Source organism: Denticeps clupeoides, chromosome 6 (assembly GCF_900700375.1).
Source record: "Denticeps clupeoides chromosome 6, fDenClu1.1, whole genome shotgun sequence".
Taxonomy (NCBI): domain Eukaryota; kingdom Metazoa; phylum Chordata; class Actinopteri; order Clupeiformes; family Denticipitidae; genus Denticeps; species Denticeps clupeoides.
In genome coordinates, this window is record NC_041712.1 from 17,834,128 (window position 1) to 17,852,361 (window position 18,234).

The 18,234-nt window shown below is 41.9% G+C and overlaps 1 protein-coding gene across 7 annotated transcripts in view; it reads left to right on the top strand.

Moving 5' to 3' along the window:
* jade2 (jade family PHD finger 2) overlaps positions 1-18,234 on the top strand; it is a 63,473-nt gene that overhangs the window by 10,372 nt on the left and 34,867 nt on the right. For 4 of the 7 annotated variants that reach the window (XM_028983409.1, XM_028983410.1, XM_028983411.1 and 1 more), the window contains exons 3-4: positions 607-692; positions 10,712-10,869. In XM_028983409.1, the coding sequence (XP_028839242.1) occupies positions 607-692; positions 10,712-10,869 (244 nt within the window). Of the gene's footprint in view, positions 1-606; positions 693-3,427; positions 3,484-10,711; positions 10,870-18,234 lie in introns of all 7 variants that reach the window. The other 3 variants (XM_028983413.1, XM_028983414.1, XM_028983412.1) reach the window with 1 other exon arrangement.

An 18,234-nucleotide genomic window follows, 5' to 3' on the forward strand; every position in this document is an offset into this window, starting at 1 on the left:
TGTATTACTTTTTTATAAAGTGTGAAAATAAAGTGTGATTAGTACTAGAGCTAATTAACAGAAAAAGTGTGTAATGCTGTGTAATGCAGCATCAAAAACCTTACCTTTAAAGCACCAGAATTATACAACTGGACACTATAAATTAGTATTGTTAAACTTTATGCAATGCATATATCATAAGATGACCTCTGTTATATGTGCCTCATATCATTAATAGCCAGCGCTGATTAATGCTGATCAATCACTGTGTTCAGGTGATTTTATAGTTAGCTTATGGTGAAATTGTGTGATATCTGTAGTATTAAAGATGTTACTAATATTCTGCCTTTTATTTTTTATGGGAGGGATCTTATCATATTGAGACTGTAATTGACATCTATTTCCAGTGGGATTATTCAATACACGTTGTAATTAATGAACATTTGCTGCAGTACAGTGCCAGCAGCTTGGGTAGAACTTCCTTCCTATTGTTGCTGTTGCAGCTCTGAATTAATGCTTTTATCATTTAATCAGTCATCTTTTAATGGCTTATCGCATCATATTTATATTTAATGTGAACGACCTCTGAGGCCTGACACATTTTATAATGTATATTTTGCTTACTAGGTCATGTCACCTCCTGGTCAAGGTCTTCAAAGACCACAGGGACCAGCAGCTCATGGGTTCGACAGGAGCAGAAAAAGCCCTCAGAGGTAAGCGTACATTTTTTGTGTCAAGTGATTAATGAAGGTTGTCATGGAGTTAATACAGAATTGCGTTATTAGTATGTTGTTATAAATAACTGCAGATCCCATATCTGCAGGTGCACATTAGAGACTGTGGGGAAATTATATGGTTTAACCTCAAGTTCCTGCTGATGTAAAAATTAGCATGAGGTCACTGTTTGCATTGGATATCGTCCAGACAACAAATGCAGTAGCTCTCTGCAAATACACTTGGATTTTCTGTGAATAATTGCTGTTCTTCAGGACAGCATCCAGTTCTTTTCTACCACTGTTCTACATTCTTCACCCTGTGCATGCTGTATCATGAAACTTTCACTTTGGGAGAATATTTAACATTAACTAGCCTTTCTATGGCGTTGCAGTGGCCAGAAATTGCGATAGATGTAAAGAGTGCTTAATTTTATTCTGTTCCAACATACAGAGAATGGCAGCTCAGACGGTCAGATCTGGAATTTATTTTGTCATTAGGGGAAAGGTTACCTCTCATTTTTCATGATTTTTCTGCCCAGAGAATTTCCCACCCCTCCCTTAAAACATTATCTCCACCAACCATCTTGGCCTGCAAAAGTGCAAAGCGTTGCAGTTGCTCGGTGATTGAATTTAAAAATGAACACAAATGTATTCTTTAGTTCCATCATGCAAGACTCTGAAGAAGCAATGGGTTAATTAGATTTTTTCTGGAAAAACACAATTTCCTGTCTGTGCCAAACATTGTGGTTGGTGAAGGGTGTTGATGATGTCATTTCCATGAAACTCATTATGTGATTGGCTAAAAGTGGCGGTAATTCTGCACCAAGGCTACATTTTTGGAAAAGACAAGATAAAATATTAGAGGACCACTAAGACCTATTTAAAAAAAAAATTAAAAATTCATTTCGTGGGACCATCAGAAGGAAAGAAGTTTGCAGGTGTGAAAATAGCTGAGGAAACGCCTGTTCCCCTGCATCCAGTGCAAGTCAATGGGGCTTTAGAAGCCATATGCTGGTCTTTGAGTATTGGGGGTGTAAAGCGGGTGTTGGACAGCTGCTCAGGCTCATTAGGCCAGGAACAAACAGCTGTGCAGAGACACAGTAGCCAGATGCAAACAGCTTCAGAAATGCTGCAGTATGTGGTGCCGGTGTACTTCCAGAAAACGCTGCTAGAACCTCTGATTGGACAGAGGGGACCAGATTAATCTCTGTTCCAGTTGTCTAGCAAGGGCAAACAAAATCATCAACAATTGTTCTTTTTTTTCAGATGTATTTTTGCTATTTAATGTGCTTTCATTTAGGTTAGTATATATATATATACATGGTGGTGTAATTAAAAAAATTATTCTTTGTCACAGTGAAAGCAGCCAAATGAAGTTTCAACTTTCAGCTTTTATGATGTGCATGTTATGCAAATAAAATGATTTTGCAGTAATGTGATCATTTACAGTCACAATACCAAATTTAATGAATAAACTGTCTTACTGTGGGGAGGCAACTGAATATTTTCAGACTCGAATCCTTGACTTAAATTCAGATTTCTTTACTTATAAGACAATATAACACAACACACACACATATATGGACTATATATATCTGGACTATGCAGTGTTGCTTCCACCCTTTGGGACATTGTGCTGCAGATATTGCAAGATATTGTATATGTTTTTATACATGAACACTCTTCATTATGCATACTCCAGGCACAGGGGATATTGCATTTTGGTGTAGCAAACATGAAATACCTCCATAGTTATGTCATTTTACAGCATGCATGCGAAGGTGATATGCAATATCAAACCTCTGTCTTTGAAATTGCACTTTGCACAATCCTTCAAATATGACACCGATGAGTGAAGAGTAGAATTTTCAAGCAAATTCAAACCCCCAGAATTCTATGATAAACCAAAAGCACATGTTTAAAAGTCCATATTGTACAAGTACTGGTGCCAGATGTTAACCTTTGAAATTTGAAGGACCTATCTTAAATAATTTTCTAGATACAGCAATCTCAGAATGGTTCCTTAGAAAGCTCTGCTCAAAATGGGTCTGAGTGTAGATTATTTATGCCAAAACTAGTTTGGAGCTACAATTTGGAACTTTTCCTATTGGGAAGTATGTTCATTTCCCGGAATTTTCGTTTCTGCCTCTGTTAGCTCCCTCTATGATATGTTATTTCTATGTTAGCTATAGCTTTGCAAAATATGCAATTACACCTGCACACTCAGTATGCCTAATAGAACACATGTATAAACATGTAAAAATGTAGTTCAGCCCATTCTTACCAATAACCGATTCAGATGAGTCGTTATTTTAGGTAATCGCATCTGTACACTTCTAATGTGAGCAAAAAAATTTTTTGCTCTTCTAAGTAAGTGTTGTGTGCTGTTTCTGTTTTCATATTTTTATGTTGAATGTTAAAAGGTTTTTCATACATTAATATTAACCATTTTTAGTAAATTAAATCAGAATTAATAATATTTATCATCAGAGTGTGAAATAATATGGTCTTTTACAAAAAATGATATATAGTTTTTAGAAGCAAAGCTAACTGCCGTTGGGTCATAGGTGTTGTCTCTCTTAAAGTGTTTCTTATCTAACATGATCTCAACATTAGATCACACATTAGATCCACTTCAGGGCACAATGTCTGCTTAATTTTGGAGCCTACAGGCTGGAAGAGGCAGAACCAGAAGTGAGCTTGCATATTAAGTTTCATAAATGTTGTTCCAGGACTTCAAAGAGCTCCTTCAGCTTTGACCCAAGACCCAGTATCTTCAAGAATAGATGTGAGCTGTTTGTGTTATTATTATCTTCTTGCAGCACTGGCCCCGCATGCCTAATTGATGCAAGTGAGCCTCAGCTAACTATGCCTCTCCCAGATAAATGCAAATTATACTCGCTCAGCCAATTGTGTATCGTTGTTGCTCAGGGCCCCCAAGGACATTGTGAAGGATTTAAGAAGGTTAGTGTTACTTTGTTAAAGGAAAGCAATTTATACATGAATGTTAAGAGTCCAGAGTTTTTTTTTTTTTTTTTGCTGATTGCCGAGAATCCCATGACTTTTAAAGATCAACTCGTTTGTTTGTTCACATCATTCCTGGTCTCTGCTCTATATGAGAATAAACAACTCGGCTTTTCTTTTTTTCTTAATAATGTCATTCCTGGGTTTTAGCATATTGTAATTTCATTCTCTCTATCTCTCACACACACACATACACACACTGACATTTTCAGTGCTTGCTGATGTTGGCTTATTGGGTCAGTGTTACAGATTTCTTCTGCTTGACCCAGTTCTTCAAAAAATCTGTTTCATGAAGGCCTAACAGATTTGTGCACAACTGTGGGTGAAAACTGTTAACGTCTTATTTACTTCTGCCAGTTAAAGCGTGGATATAAGCAGTGACTTGGTGTGGAATGAAGCTGAAGGAACCAGCATATCATCAGAATTTTGTGCAGTTCATTGTACCTTCATGGAGAGTTATTATGTGTTTTTTTTTATTGGTCAGTTATGTGAGTTATGTTAAAATATTCAGAGAAAAACCTCTTCCAAGTTAGATGATGGATGGCTTTAACCAGACTGACTTAACTGTATGTGTATGCCGAGTATGTTCATACAATGTACTTTATTCTGGAGGCCATGAGCAGCTTAAAATCTGTCAGTGGGCTGAACTTGCCTTCCATAACAGGAACAACATTTTACGCTTTTTTTTTCTTACTTGGATTATTATTGAGCCAAACCGTTTGTGTCTGAGCTTAGCCACAGATCTCCACTCCAATACCCAGTGGCATAGAGTAAAAGAAGCCTTGCTAAAACTTACCTGACCCAAGACAGCTTATGCTCATCTTGTCATCTTAGTTCTGCATGCCTACACAGGTGCGCTGTTCTACCTCCAAATATTTACTTTTATTAAGGCACGGTGATGGAGGCAGGAAATCTAGGCAACAGTCCAGCAGGAGGAGGAACTCAGGACTGTATTCAGGAGACTTTTCCTAAGTCTTCCTCTTCATTTTGTTCCATTTGACATTTGGTCAAAATGCTAAATCGGGAGCAGAGGGTCCTGGAGTTGTGAATCTTCCCCCTCCGTGTGAAGAGAGGACTGTTTGGAGAAGCCAAGTGACCGTGCCTGTTTCTCCACGATAAGGTCATTCGTGTCCAGTGAAGGGACCCGCTTTACATCTGTGGAGTGATAGAGGACTAATCCGTTCTGCTGTGCTGAGCGTCTGCAAAAAGGACATGCCATTTAGCTAAGGCTGTCCCTACAGTAATTTCCTCTGTCAGCAGTGGTGCACTTCTCAATATATGTATATATATGTTTATGGGGAACCTTAAGATCTTGATTAGTATTTTTTTGTTTGAGTCACCCAAATGTAACTCTGGTTATTGAGTTTTTGTTGTACACAATTATAATATAAGTTTATTAGAGTCTTGCCAAAAATTTATGTGTGGCATGGTTCATTCCACAACCCCCTTCCAGTTTCCTGTCGTTGCAAGGAACACAGAGATCCTCAAAGAGTTCCTCCAGACTTCCAGCATTACCCCATCATTATATCCGAGGATGTGCTAAAATTAGCATCCTGGCTACATGCTGACATCACTTATGACGAATGGGAATGAAGCTTTAAAATCTGCTTTTTAAAGGTGTCTTTTATTTGAGAACAATAAAAGGAGTTAAAAAAAACAGTACTGCTGCTGTATGGCAAATAAAGAGCTCACTTTCATTCTTGGCCATGTCATTCAGCAGTATTATGCAACTTGGCACAAAAAACTATTTACATTTATAACTAGTTACATTTATTTGGAAGTCATAAATTATTATTTTTTTTAACCTTGTTACATTTGTTGCTGAATCAAGAAATATATTCGTGATTTTTTTTAAAACTATCTCCATATAGAGGCATCATGACACATGGTGAAAACTGGAAGTGATTCTCACTCACACCACTGACCATTTGTAAAATGATTAGTTCAGTTAAGCATTCCCTGAAAATATGAACATGTTCAGTGAATGCCATTCTTTGAACTCAGTTGTGCGCAACAATGGCCATTAGAATGTGTAACATTGATTGTGTTCAGAACTAGAACAGTCGTAGCCATTCCTGATGGCTCTAACATTCCGAAGCGAGGTTGAGGATTGTGGTGAGTTATGTGAGCAACTCCAGTTCCACAAGGTGGAAATGACTGCTCTTCATAGCTGTTGACTCTTTTAAGTCCTGTTGAACAGCTGGTTGCATGTGCGAGAGCAGTTGAGCTCTCTGGCAGCATTGTGACTAATGTTAACATTTTAATTTCATCTCAGGGTTCATGGCTCTTGAGGCTTTTGCCAACTCTGGGCTGTCTGGGGCTTGCTTTTTAAAATAGAAAAATTGCCAAACAGAGCAAGAAACAAAGTGGTGTTAGTTTTTTTTTTTTTTTGCTTTTTTGTTCCTGGTTATTAACTAATGGCTAGGTATCTTATTAATGGGTCGATTACTGGCTGTATTAATTTTCAGTTATTTATTTGTTTTTATACAAATGGCAGAACTCCAAGTTCAGTGTCTGGGGTAGGATTTTTGCTTGGCTACCACACCTACAAAAATAAGTAAACAGCAGGTTCACTTTAGAGCAGCAAGTGTTTTTTAAATTTTTACCCACATGAAGTGAAGTCAGATGTGTCTGATCTCTCATCTTTCCGCCTCGACTGCTCACTAAATTGGAAAGGACAACTTCATAATACAAAAACTTTTTATGCTACTGATGGGGACGGGCTGTCCTGGTAGTACACCAACGCTAGGACATCGCTCAACCTTGTCTGGGCCGACAGCGAAGCTGTTTGATATGGGAAAGAGAGAGAGCAGACGCCGAATCCAAGGACCTTGTAATTCTGTTTCTGACATTAATTAGCTGTGGTTGGGCTATATAAACAAGGGGCCATAAAAATGAATCACTGACAGTCTCTGCTCAACACTCTTGCCTTTCCAGCCCTCTAAATTGGAGGGTGGTAGGTGGGTGATGAGGGGGTGGGCAGTGGATGGTGTTCGTCTTGGCCTTGTCTCTTGTCTCGCGCACACTTGCTACATTGCATTATTTATTTGCGTTGGCAGGTCCTGTAATACTGGGCTGTTTCCATCACTTGCATTTTGCCTGTTTAGCCTTTATTCTGGCAGGGCGGTTATTGGCCAGCACAGGTGACATGAATGTATTAACACAGATTTCATCTAATCTTCGTTCTGCTGGGGACTTCTCTCCTGTCCTAATCACCAATATAGTCTAGTCTGCTTTATGTTTAGTTAAAATATGTAGTATACCAATGGAATAATGTAAACATGATGTAATATATGTCAGCATATGTAAACCTAATGTCAGTAAGTCATATAGAAAAGTGTACATGTAATAAAGTCTGGGGATGAAGCAACAGGTAGCTAAAGATACTTAAAGCCAGATGGAAGGAATAGGTCTGGATGCTGTTGAATCTGGGGCAGTGGTGGCCTAGTGGGTTAAGGAGGCGGCCCCATAATCAGAATGTTGCTGGTTCAAATGCCGATCCTCCAAGGTGCTACTGAGGTGCCACTGAGCAAAGCACCGTCTCCACACACTGCTCCCCGGGGCGCCTGTCATGGCTGCCCACTGCTCACTAAGGGTGATGGGTTAAAAGCAAAGCCCACATTTGTATGCACTTTTGTCTGCACTGTGTGCTGTGCTGAAGAGTTTCACAATGACATTCACTTCACCTTCACTTCAGGCAGGGAAGAAATGTTGTTGGTAGGAGGAGAACTGGTAGGAGGGATCATCCAGTCTGCTGGAGACCTTGAGGATGCAGTAATTGTAGGATATAATTTTTTTCCACTAGTTCCCATAGCAGACAATGATTCAGGTCACATTGTGGTGCCCTGGTACAGTTGAGGACTGGAGCATGCAGAAAATAGAGATGTGTTTGTGCTTTTTCAGTTTTTTGGTGGTAGGATTTCAATTGAGGTTTGCTACCATGTCTATTCCAGGAAGTATGGAGCTTCCTTACTGTACTTGAACAGTTTGGTCATCTCGTGAAATGTTCTGTTTCACCAACAAATTGCTAGTTGCATTATCTGCTCCGCCGCCACTATGTTTGCTGACCACTTTGCATCATCAGCATGCTAGATAACTGCGTTTGAGCTGTGCTGTGCTTTGAGTGTGGTTAAGAAACAGCAGTGAGATGAGCACATCGCTATGACAACCCTCAATATGCTGGTGTTTTCTGAGATCACTTGGTCAAGACCTCCAGAATACAGTACATCATTTCTGGGCTCTGTTTGAATTAAATGTTAAACCCAGGAGCTACCAGACAGCTTGCCAGTGGAAGGACAGGGACAGCATAACGCTGGATATTTTTTTTGTCAGGAACATGTGGAAACATTAAGAATAGTCAATGTGTTTTTTTATATGGTCTTCAACTGCACAGCTTGGTTATCATTGAGCCAAGTCATTTGAATTTGTGGTGAACAAGTTCAAGTTTGCCCCTTTCAATGAGTAAAGATGGTCCTGCAAAAAGTAATAAATAAATGTGCATTGACATCAGCCAAGGGCAAGGATTGCAAAATTGATTGCAGAGCCGTGTCTATGATATTGCCTAAGAGATGTTCCTTGTGGGGTTTTAAGTTTTCTGTAGGATTTGTTCAGCACATGTGAGAGGGTGACATGGCAATAACATTGCCATTGTACATAGTTCGGCTGAATAGATGTTGGTGGCCAGAATGCCAGTCACCATGTTTTCCAGTTGCCTAGGAACTGACTGTGGATTTGCACTTTGCCTTCCTTATGTCAGGGGACAGACACTGGGCCATACTCTCCTCAAGGCACCCATAATGAGTGCATGGGTTCTGGCCGACCTTGGGACTGCCAGTTTTTTTCAGAGTCAGTCTCTGATTGGCATACTCTTCCTGGCAGATTTTCAGATGACATCGAGAAATGTTGGTTCTACCCCCTGTACTTGTATATTGATCTTGACCATAGGTAGTAGCACAACACACACACACACACACACTCATACACACAAATACACAATGGGAGAAACTCTTACAAGGTGGCACTTGAGACCATGTATTTCTCTCTAAGGGATTCTATACCTCTTTGGGCACCATCATAATAATGGTAGCAATATCAAGCCCAGAATCAGAATTAGAATCAGAAGATCTATATTGTCAACAAGTACAATGAAATTAGGTGCGGTCCCTGAGCCAGAGAGGTATCTTAAAGACTGTGTGTAAAAGCTAGTTTAAAAAATAGAAAAGACATATACTAAAATATTACAAAATATGATATAAAATATAAAATAAAAATTAAAGGTAGAAACCTTATTGCACATGGAAAAGAAATTTGAGGTGAAAAAATTGATTAAATGTCATTAAGTGTCCTGATAACAACAGGGTAGAAGCTGTTATTTAGTCTGTTTGTCCTTGTTTTAATTCTCCTGCACCTTCTGCCATTGTGAACACTCCTCTTGAGCAATGTTTTTGGTCTTTTCCATTTTTAATGCTCCAAATACCTCCTTAAGAGTATCGACAGCCATCAGTGTTTTTTTGTTGTGGCTCATTACTGGCACATTACTACCACGTTAGCATTTGTACAGCTATGGATAATAAACAATAATTTTAAGAGCAAATCTGGCTGCATTTGTTTTCTTTTAAGTTGGGGAACATATGGTGCCAAGGGTTCTGCTAATGTAAAATTTACAAGGAAGCACAGTCCATTCTGAGAACTGTTCTTCAGTAATTAGTAAAACATCAGAACGTTCATTCCTTCACTTGTTATTTAGTCTGTTTGTCCTTGTTTTAATACTCCTGTAACTTTTGCCATTGTGAACACTCCTCTTGAACAATGTTTGTGGTCTTTTCCATTTTTAATACTCCAAATACCTCTTAAGAGTATCAACAGCCATCAGTGTTTTCAGGTTTAGACCCCGAGAGGACGCTGCATCTGCACACGTTGTCGTCTGGGTAAACCATGACACGTCTCCCGCCTCCTCTCTCTATCCCCCTGCTAATATGGACTCTTGATTACATCGATGTGTGTGGTTGTGCCGGGGCCTCTTTAGAGTGCATCAGCAGGGAGAGAGGGACCGGAGGCTAATAAAGCAGGGATAAGGGGGCTTATAAAGAAATGATAGAGTGTATAATGAAGTTGGTGTCAGAGGGCTGAATTTGCAGTCTGGCTGGATAACACTCGGAGCAGCTGATGTCCTTGAGTAAGGTTGCCGCAGGTTTGGAATCTGTGTTTTATTAGAACAACTGATATCATCATGGCCCTGGGGCCTAGGCTGCAGTGGATAGATGGAGAAGCCAACGTCGGTCCTGAGGGAGGAGAAAAAGATCCACTGAGGGATTGCTCTCGAGAAATCTTTGCTCCCGCTGTATTTCTCATCCTTTTTTGCCTGTTGTATATATTCTTTTTATACATTTCTTATCTTTTTTTTTATTTATCTCTCTTACTGGCAATGGTTGATTTGGAAAAATCTCTTTATCTCCCAGGATGCATTAGCATGCATTCTGAGAAGTTTCAGCAGTCATATAAAATCAAAATGCTGGTCCTGTTGTCAGTTGACCTAATTGCTATGTTTTGGGTGCACTCATGTTAACCTGCTGTGAATACAAATGTAGGGGAATGTTGAATTCTGAAAAAAACATGATTTACTTTTGCATTTGTTGTGGGTCAGGATTCTTCCCAAATGACCAACCCACTGAGAACTCTCATGCTCAACATTTCCTGGCACATTACTACCATGTTAGCATTAGTACAGCTACAGCTATGGATAATAAACAATAATTTGAAAAGCAAATCTGGCTGCCATTCTGAGAATTGTTCTTCAGTAACTACTAAAACATCAGAACGTTCATTCCTTCACTTGTCACACATGGCAATTGGGCAACAGGGTGATCCTTTTGCCCAGTAAACAGACATGCAGGCTAACCAGGTTTAGCAAGATTTTGAAAATACATGGATCAATCTGAATTTTATTGGTTGATTTGTCACATTTTAATTCATTTTTTTGTTTGTTTTATTAGGTATTCCGGACAGACTTCATTACTGCAATGAAGCTGCCTGACTCGGCCCAGATGATCCCTGAGGAGTACTACATCCTGACAGACCCCTGGAGGCAGGAGTGGGAGAAGGGCGTGCAGGTCCCTGCAAACGTGGAGGCCATTCCAGAGCCGGTAGTCAGGTCAGGGCCTCCGCAGTACCCATTAAGCAGCACTCATACATACGGAACAGCCACCCCTTGACAGCTCTTACACACACTGTATGCTTTACAGCAACATGGCCACATCTGTGCGCAATGAGGCCAGGGTGCTAAGTTCCAAAAATAAACGCTGGTGCGGGCCCACTGCCCTAACTCTGGAGAGAGATTTGACAGTACATTAACATAATCAGCAATAGGCCCTGAAGCTTTGAATCCCAAGAGAGCAGTCAAATACAGTATGTGTCTGTATATGTGATCTATATACATTTTGATGTTTCACGTAGTTGTGTGGTTTATCCAGGACCTTCTATATTTTCCTGTTTTCTCAGCCAACTGCACATCTGTCCGCGCTAACACAAAGATACACAGCAGGTACAGACCTGCTAAGGACCTCACAACTTGCCTATTTCAACTCCTAAACTCCCTCACTGGGGGGGGGACTTGCTGACTTGCTGCAGCTCAACAACCCTGCATGCTCAGAGGGGGTCATGCACCTCTCGGTGTACACAGTTTCATGCACTGCTAGTGGAGGGTTTGTACACACAACACACACACTGAATGACTCCTGGTGTCTGTGCTTATAATGGGTGAAGATCCACAGTTCCTGCTGCGATCCCTGCAAGCATCACATGGTAAAAAACACAGAATTAGGGATGAAAGGGAAACTGAAAGTGCGTGGCAGTGTTTTGGTGTTAGATTGAGGTAAACTAGCTGAATCAAACTGCTGCTTTCAAGCCCAAGGCTTAGAGCATTAACTTTTCTAAATGATGACATCCTCTTGAAAGACCTGTGGAAAGCATCGCTGGAGGCCCTGTCTGCTGCTGCCCGCTCCTTTTCCTGTTTGTTTGTATTATTTTTTTTACTGCAAAGCTCCAGATTCTTCCAGAAGTTCTGCTACTTAGAGATAGATACTGAAGCCATCAGAGGGAGAATAGAGAGATATGGCTCTCTTATAAAGATCGCCTCTGGTCGTTCTGCTGTCTCTCTTTCACTCTCATCTCCTCTGCTTTCTGTGCTCCTCTCATCCCTCTTTTCTCCAGAGATAATCATACAGCGGCGTATAGACAGAGAGACATGGTGGCTGGGGCCAAGTGGAAGTAATTAGCGATTGCATAATGGTCTCCTGCAGCAGACAGAGAATGACAAATTGGCACTGCCTCTTTAGCCTAAGTCCCCTTGAAATGCCAAATATGTATGATTTTTTATTTTTTTTTTTGTTATTTAATCAGTTTTAATTGGTAAGCACAAGGCTGGAACAATTCCTGATATATCATGGGCTATGTGGACATTAATATTTCATTAATAATTATACCACTGGCTGTGAACAACGGACAGTTTTGGAAGGATTGGCCTCAACCTAAAATATCTGCTTAAAAACAAGTACGATTAACTCCACTGACTTTCTCAGAACCATTGCAGTCGATTTACATTCATGTAAATCAAACAGACTTCTGGCATTTTGTGATATTTGTGTCATTTTTTTTCATATGAAGACACTTCTGGTCTAATGCATCTTGTAACCATGCAAATATATCAAAGCCTTAGTCGGAATGATGTCAGCCCAACCACACCCCCTGTGGCAGATCAGAAGAGTGTAGACATCGCAGTATTTCTTAAACTCTGAGAAATGGAGGGGGGAAGTCGAGCATTATACTGTGGAGACCCTTACAGCTGCAGGCCACAGAAACTGTTAAAGGTCCCCTGACAATTTTTTTTTTGCTTTTATATCGGTCTTAGTGGTTCCCTAATACTGTGTCTGAAGTCTCTTTCCGAAATTCAGCTGTGGTGTAGAATTACAGCCACTTTTATCCATTCCCACAATTAAATTTCCCCATGATGCATCATTGCGGTGTCTGTAGCTTTAAATGATAATGAGTAGAAAAGAGGTGGGACAAGGGGAAGAGCGGCCTATAGAAGTTGAGGGGGCATTCACAGAAAATTACTTCATTAACCACAATGTTTGAAGCAGAGCGTTTATCCAGAAAAAATCAACTAATTGATTGGGTCTCGCATGAGGGAAATAAAAAATCCATTTGTACTCATTTTTAAATCCAATCACTGAGCAACTGCAACACTTTGCACATTTGGAAGCCATGGCCGTCGGTGGAGATAATGTTTTAGGGGAGAGGTGGGAAATTCTCTGTATGGAAAAAGCACGAGAAACTGGAGATTCCAGATCCGGCTGTCTGAGCTGCCGCCCTCAGCACAGACATAGACAGACTAGGAGAACTTGTATTAATGTTAAAATAATATGGCAACGTGATATATATCATGATAGGGGACCTTTAAGTTCCAGTATTTAGTGGTCAATGGCAAATGGGCAAAGCATTGCGGCCAGTGAATTGATGGTGATACAGTTGGGTTCAGCTACAGTGGGCACCTGAACTGGTGCATTATTTGCCCTCATTTGTGAAGAAACAGGGCAGCAAGTTTAAAAAAAATACACCCCGCCTGTTACCTCCCACCAAAATGTTGTTGCATCTTTTCTGCTGTGGCTACCGTGGCTCCGGAAGCCTCTGAAAACAAGCTGAAACCACTTCCTGCAGCGAGTTTGCTTCACAGGTGCCGTGCACGAGCACTGTGCAGAGTATGGATCGTCTGGTCAAAGCCTGAAGTGGAAGCTGCTCTTTGTTGCCGTTTCGGCCATATTGGGTGGCCAACGCTGTCATTTTCACTTTTGAACAGAAGGGTAACAGCCTCTAGATGCCACAGTGCCCCCCACACCACCCCCCTCGAAGCTCATAAGTGCTTGTGGTCGGCTGTGTGTGGCACATCAAAGACGTGCTCACAGCAGCAGGACTGAGGAACATCTGGGGCATCTAAGGGCTCCAACCAGCACCCATCTGCCATTTCTCTCTTTCATTTTCTCCCCTTTCCTCACGTGCTTTTGCTGCCACCTCCCAGAATCTATATGTCTCCCCCTCATGTTAAAATGTGTGGTAAAACCGCCGCTGTTTTGAAGGCCCAGGACCATCTGCGTTACGTATGGCTTTCGGTACCCCTCATTTTTCAGATGTTCCCTGCTTAACTTAGTGCCTGCTTGTTTGCGTTCTCTCTCTCTATTCATGCTTTTTTTTTCTCACTCTGAGTTTGTGCAGGTGTCTCTAGTGTCCTTTTTCCATTCTCTATCTGAGTCATCTCTCAACCCCCTCACTTTCAGACTGACATTTCCTCTCCGCAAATGGTGGCGTCCCGACCGCCTCTCGATTCTCGTCTTGATTAAGCAAAGATGAGTGTGTGTGTGTGTGTGTGTGTGTGTGTTTCTTGTGTTATCGATCTGACTCAAACCAGGTGCCCTAAACTGACACATTTTGAGGAACAGACTTGAAATAATGAGCTTTTGGGGACTCGTTCTCCACCTTGCTCCACATAATATCCTCCTCCCACTCAACGGCAGTTTAGCTTTGCTCTTTTGCAATGGTGCTGCACCCCTCCTGTCCTTTTTTTTTTTTTTTTTTTTTTTTTTTTTTTTTTTTTTGCTGCTTGGTTTAGGATGACCTCATTCTCTTAAGGTATGTGGGAGGAGAAGCAAGAAAACATACACGCTAGCCGTGCTTTGGAAAGAGTTGGATATCTCTACTGCTTGTTTACCGCAGTATGTTCATGTGGGCAGGGTCATGGTTAGGGTTAGGGAAAAAACGAGGAGGGGTAGGAGTCGTACAAATGCTTATTAGCCATCTTTCTGATGCCGCCTACAGTCCAGGGGCCTGTGATGCGTATAGGTGAGTGTAGAAGCGGGAAAGCTGATGGCCGCCCATGCACCCGCCTGGCCCTACATTAAAAGTATTTGAGCGGCATAATGGCAGCAGGGCAGAGTGGTTTCTGCACACACCGTTTATGAGCGCACAGAACACACATCACTGACTGTTATTATCCATCCGTGGGCTTGTACAGTGTGGCAACTGTATAAACTGGCGACAAAGTGAAGCCAATAAAGGGCTCGTGGTCAGCTGTGTTTAGTCATGAATGGCACATAATGGCCGTGAGGTTAGTAAGGACACAGTTTCTCTTGGGGACAGACACTTTATTAGAAATTTCAGACCTTGCAACCACATGTGTAAAGTTACAGACTACAAGCACAGCAAGACACCCAGAAGACAAACTTAATGCTGTTTAGTGGGATCATCCCTGAAGGACTGATTGACAGCTCTCAAACACCCTCCTTCCATAGTCTGGATTTTCCCTCATTCTCAATGGACATCACAAACTTGTTATACACAAACCAAACATTAAATCCTATTTTGATTATGCCATATGAAATGGTGGCAGACAAATTGAGAAAATGTATCTATAAGGAATTGGCAGGTTTGTGTTAACACTGCACAGAGGATATGTGATTGTGTTTGTGCCTTTGGTGCAAACAAACCAGCTCATGGTCCTGTACGAATGACCGCATTAACCGTGTGTGATGAGCTGTGGGTGACTCATGATGATTCCTGGTTCAGTTTGTGCCCGCAGTAATAGCGGTGACATCATTCCATCAGATTAAAGCACTGTTCTCCTTGAAGAATGTCTGTTCCTCCTCTCTCCCTCTCGCTCTGTACGTCTCTCTATCTCCATCATCCTCTCCGTCTCTTTTTCAATAACTCCCACACGCACGGTTACACCGATAACTGCGTGCGTGCACACACACACAGCATTATGTAAACATTTGCCTTGTGTACACACACACACACACACACAGACTCCAAGAGTGTTTAAAATGTATAACAGCCTCTGAACGACACACACAGAGATTCACCTTCATGGCTGAAGCCGTCTGCTTGCAGACATAATTACCAACACACAGGAAAAACACACTGGTGCCAGAACAGTCACACCATTTTGAATGGCTGAAAAGATTCTTGACTCTCTCTCTCTTACACTCACACATGCGCGCACACACACAACCCAAATATGCTTTGCCAGAGAGCATTTAGAAAACACTCTGCATGTATTGAAATGCGTTTTGCGAGTGAATGACGGGGCCACGTAGAAATGAGATTTGCAGCTGCCTCAGATGCCGTTTGAATGGGTGCCCTGCCAGAGGGATTAGGAGACAACTGGAAACAATGGGAGCATTTCCCCCTTCGTGCTCTTCTCCTATTGCATAATCATTTATGTAAAGAGCTGTTAGTCTTTCCTCGGCTCTCTCCTGGAATGAAATATTTGTCAGTGCGTCAAGGAAAATGGTGACTCTTGCTTGCGTCGCCAGATATCTCACACACACACACACACACACACACACACACACACACACACACACACACACGCACAGACACAGAGCTGTGCGTGTGTGTGGTTAACTGGCTCCCTGGCACTCCATTTTCTTAGCTCTAGTGCTCTGAGGCACAGACAGTGAAAATCTCTCTCTCTCTCTCTCTCTCTCTCCTCTTCTCTCTTTTCTCATTCCCTCATTCTCGCCCTCGTTCTCATTGGTCCCGTCCCCCTCCTCCTCGCTGCCCCTCACAGCCGCTACCCACTGCAGTGTTTTAGTGAGGGAATGGCAAGGGGGTGGGGGGTTTTGGGGGGGGTGCGTGTTGGGAGAAGGGAGTTATGGGAGTGGAGGCGAGGAGCTGGCACGGTGCCAGCGCTGCCTTGGGTAGCAGGACCGTCTCTCCCAACCGTGGACAGACTCAGTGGAAAATGTGAATGAAAACAGCCCCCCCCCTCACCTTCACACTTGGCCTTTCCCCCTCAAATCCCATATCCCCTCCGAAAAACCCAAAAAAATATTATGGGTTTTCTTTTTTTGGAGGGGGGGTGTTGTTGTGGGGGGAAGGGGCTGTGCCTTTCCCGTAAGTTAGCTGCCTGCTATGAAAAATAATCAGTAGAGGGGAGGGAAGAGATTAAGAAGGGGGGAAAAAAGCAGCGGCGAGACGAATACCACGAGTGTAAGAGTTTAAAAAAAATTATAAAAATTGGGACGGATGTTAATAAGGTGCAGCTATATCCATGACAACGAACATAGCATTCCTGGGCAGACCGCACTGACATCTGAAGGAATCACAAAATGGCAGCACAGAGAAAGCAAGAGAGAGAGAGAGAGGCTCCACTCAGGATGCAGCTTAACCCTGTGAATGCCACAAAACGACAGGATCCCATCAGAGAACACAGAACCTCCAGCTTTTTTTATGATGGATTTGACCTTTGCTGTTGACTTCAGTCAGTTACACAGATCTTCCCATGCTGGCCACCTCTCGTTAATGTCTCATTAAGATCTGGATTAGATTGGGTGTTCAGCATATGTTAGTTGGCTTGTACTTGAAGAATCAACCACTTTCTCTATATTGCAGGAGTAAAAGTTGTGTGAAAGCTAGACTCAAGAGCAGCGTCTATACCAGTCTGTCCAGGCTGTACAGCATACAGCGTTCCACTCTGACCCCTCTGCCCTTCAGTGGTCTTCCCAAAGGAAGAGGTCAGAAGGAAAGTTGGAAAAATGATCCACCGCCAACCATGTTTATCGTCTTCCATTGATGACTGTCAACCTTACACATTGCAACTCAGCTCTGGTTAGGTTGGTTAAAGTTTAGATCATTTTAGCCAGATCCAATTTTCTGAGATGCTTCCTACAGATATCAGATAGAAAATGGGATAAACAAGAATTTGTTGCTATGATGATGCATCCAACAGATCCAAATGTGATGTTGCTTATTTAGATTTCTTCATAAATATGTATAAATGTTTTTGTTTTTCTTCTGATATTGCACATGGTGTGGTCAGGGTTAAATTCTTTCACGTATGTCTGTGTATGTGATAATACATCTTGAATCTAGGTGACATTCTACCTCTGTGTCAAATTGCCAATTCAAACCACTTACTACCACTGTGACCCTGAGCAAGGCACTGAGTTACTCCTATCCAGAAAGTCATTCTGGATAAGAGTCATGTAACTGTAAATCAGAAGCATCCAATGTTTTTTTTAAGAGCCGTATTCAGTATGTATACAGCAAACGTTTGTTTCGGAATCCTTCAAAACTTTTAAAATTCATGAAATGCCTCAGGGTATGGTGGGGAGTCAAAACAACGTTCTTTAACTGCACTATCCTGGCTGTGCTCACAACTGAATGTGCAGATGCCACACAGGCTTTGGTGTCAGATCCTCTCACATTTCGCTGCCATGTCCTCGGGGCTGCCCTCTGCCCTTTCAAGACCGTGTCTCTGTCAGCAGGAGGTTTTTACGGTCAATTTACATCTCAGGACTGTGTCCTGAGCGCCGGGGACGTCCCCTGGTTCCATGTTGCAACGCAGCCTGGCGTGAACCCTGAAAGCTGACTTCACAAACGGAGGTCTGTACAGGCCATGCGCCTGCCCCGGGCTCTCAGCAATGGCTGCTTCTGTGGGAATGCATCTGCATTTTCTCTGCTG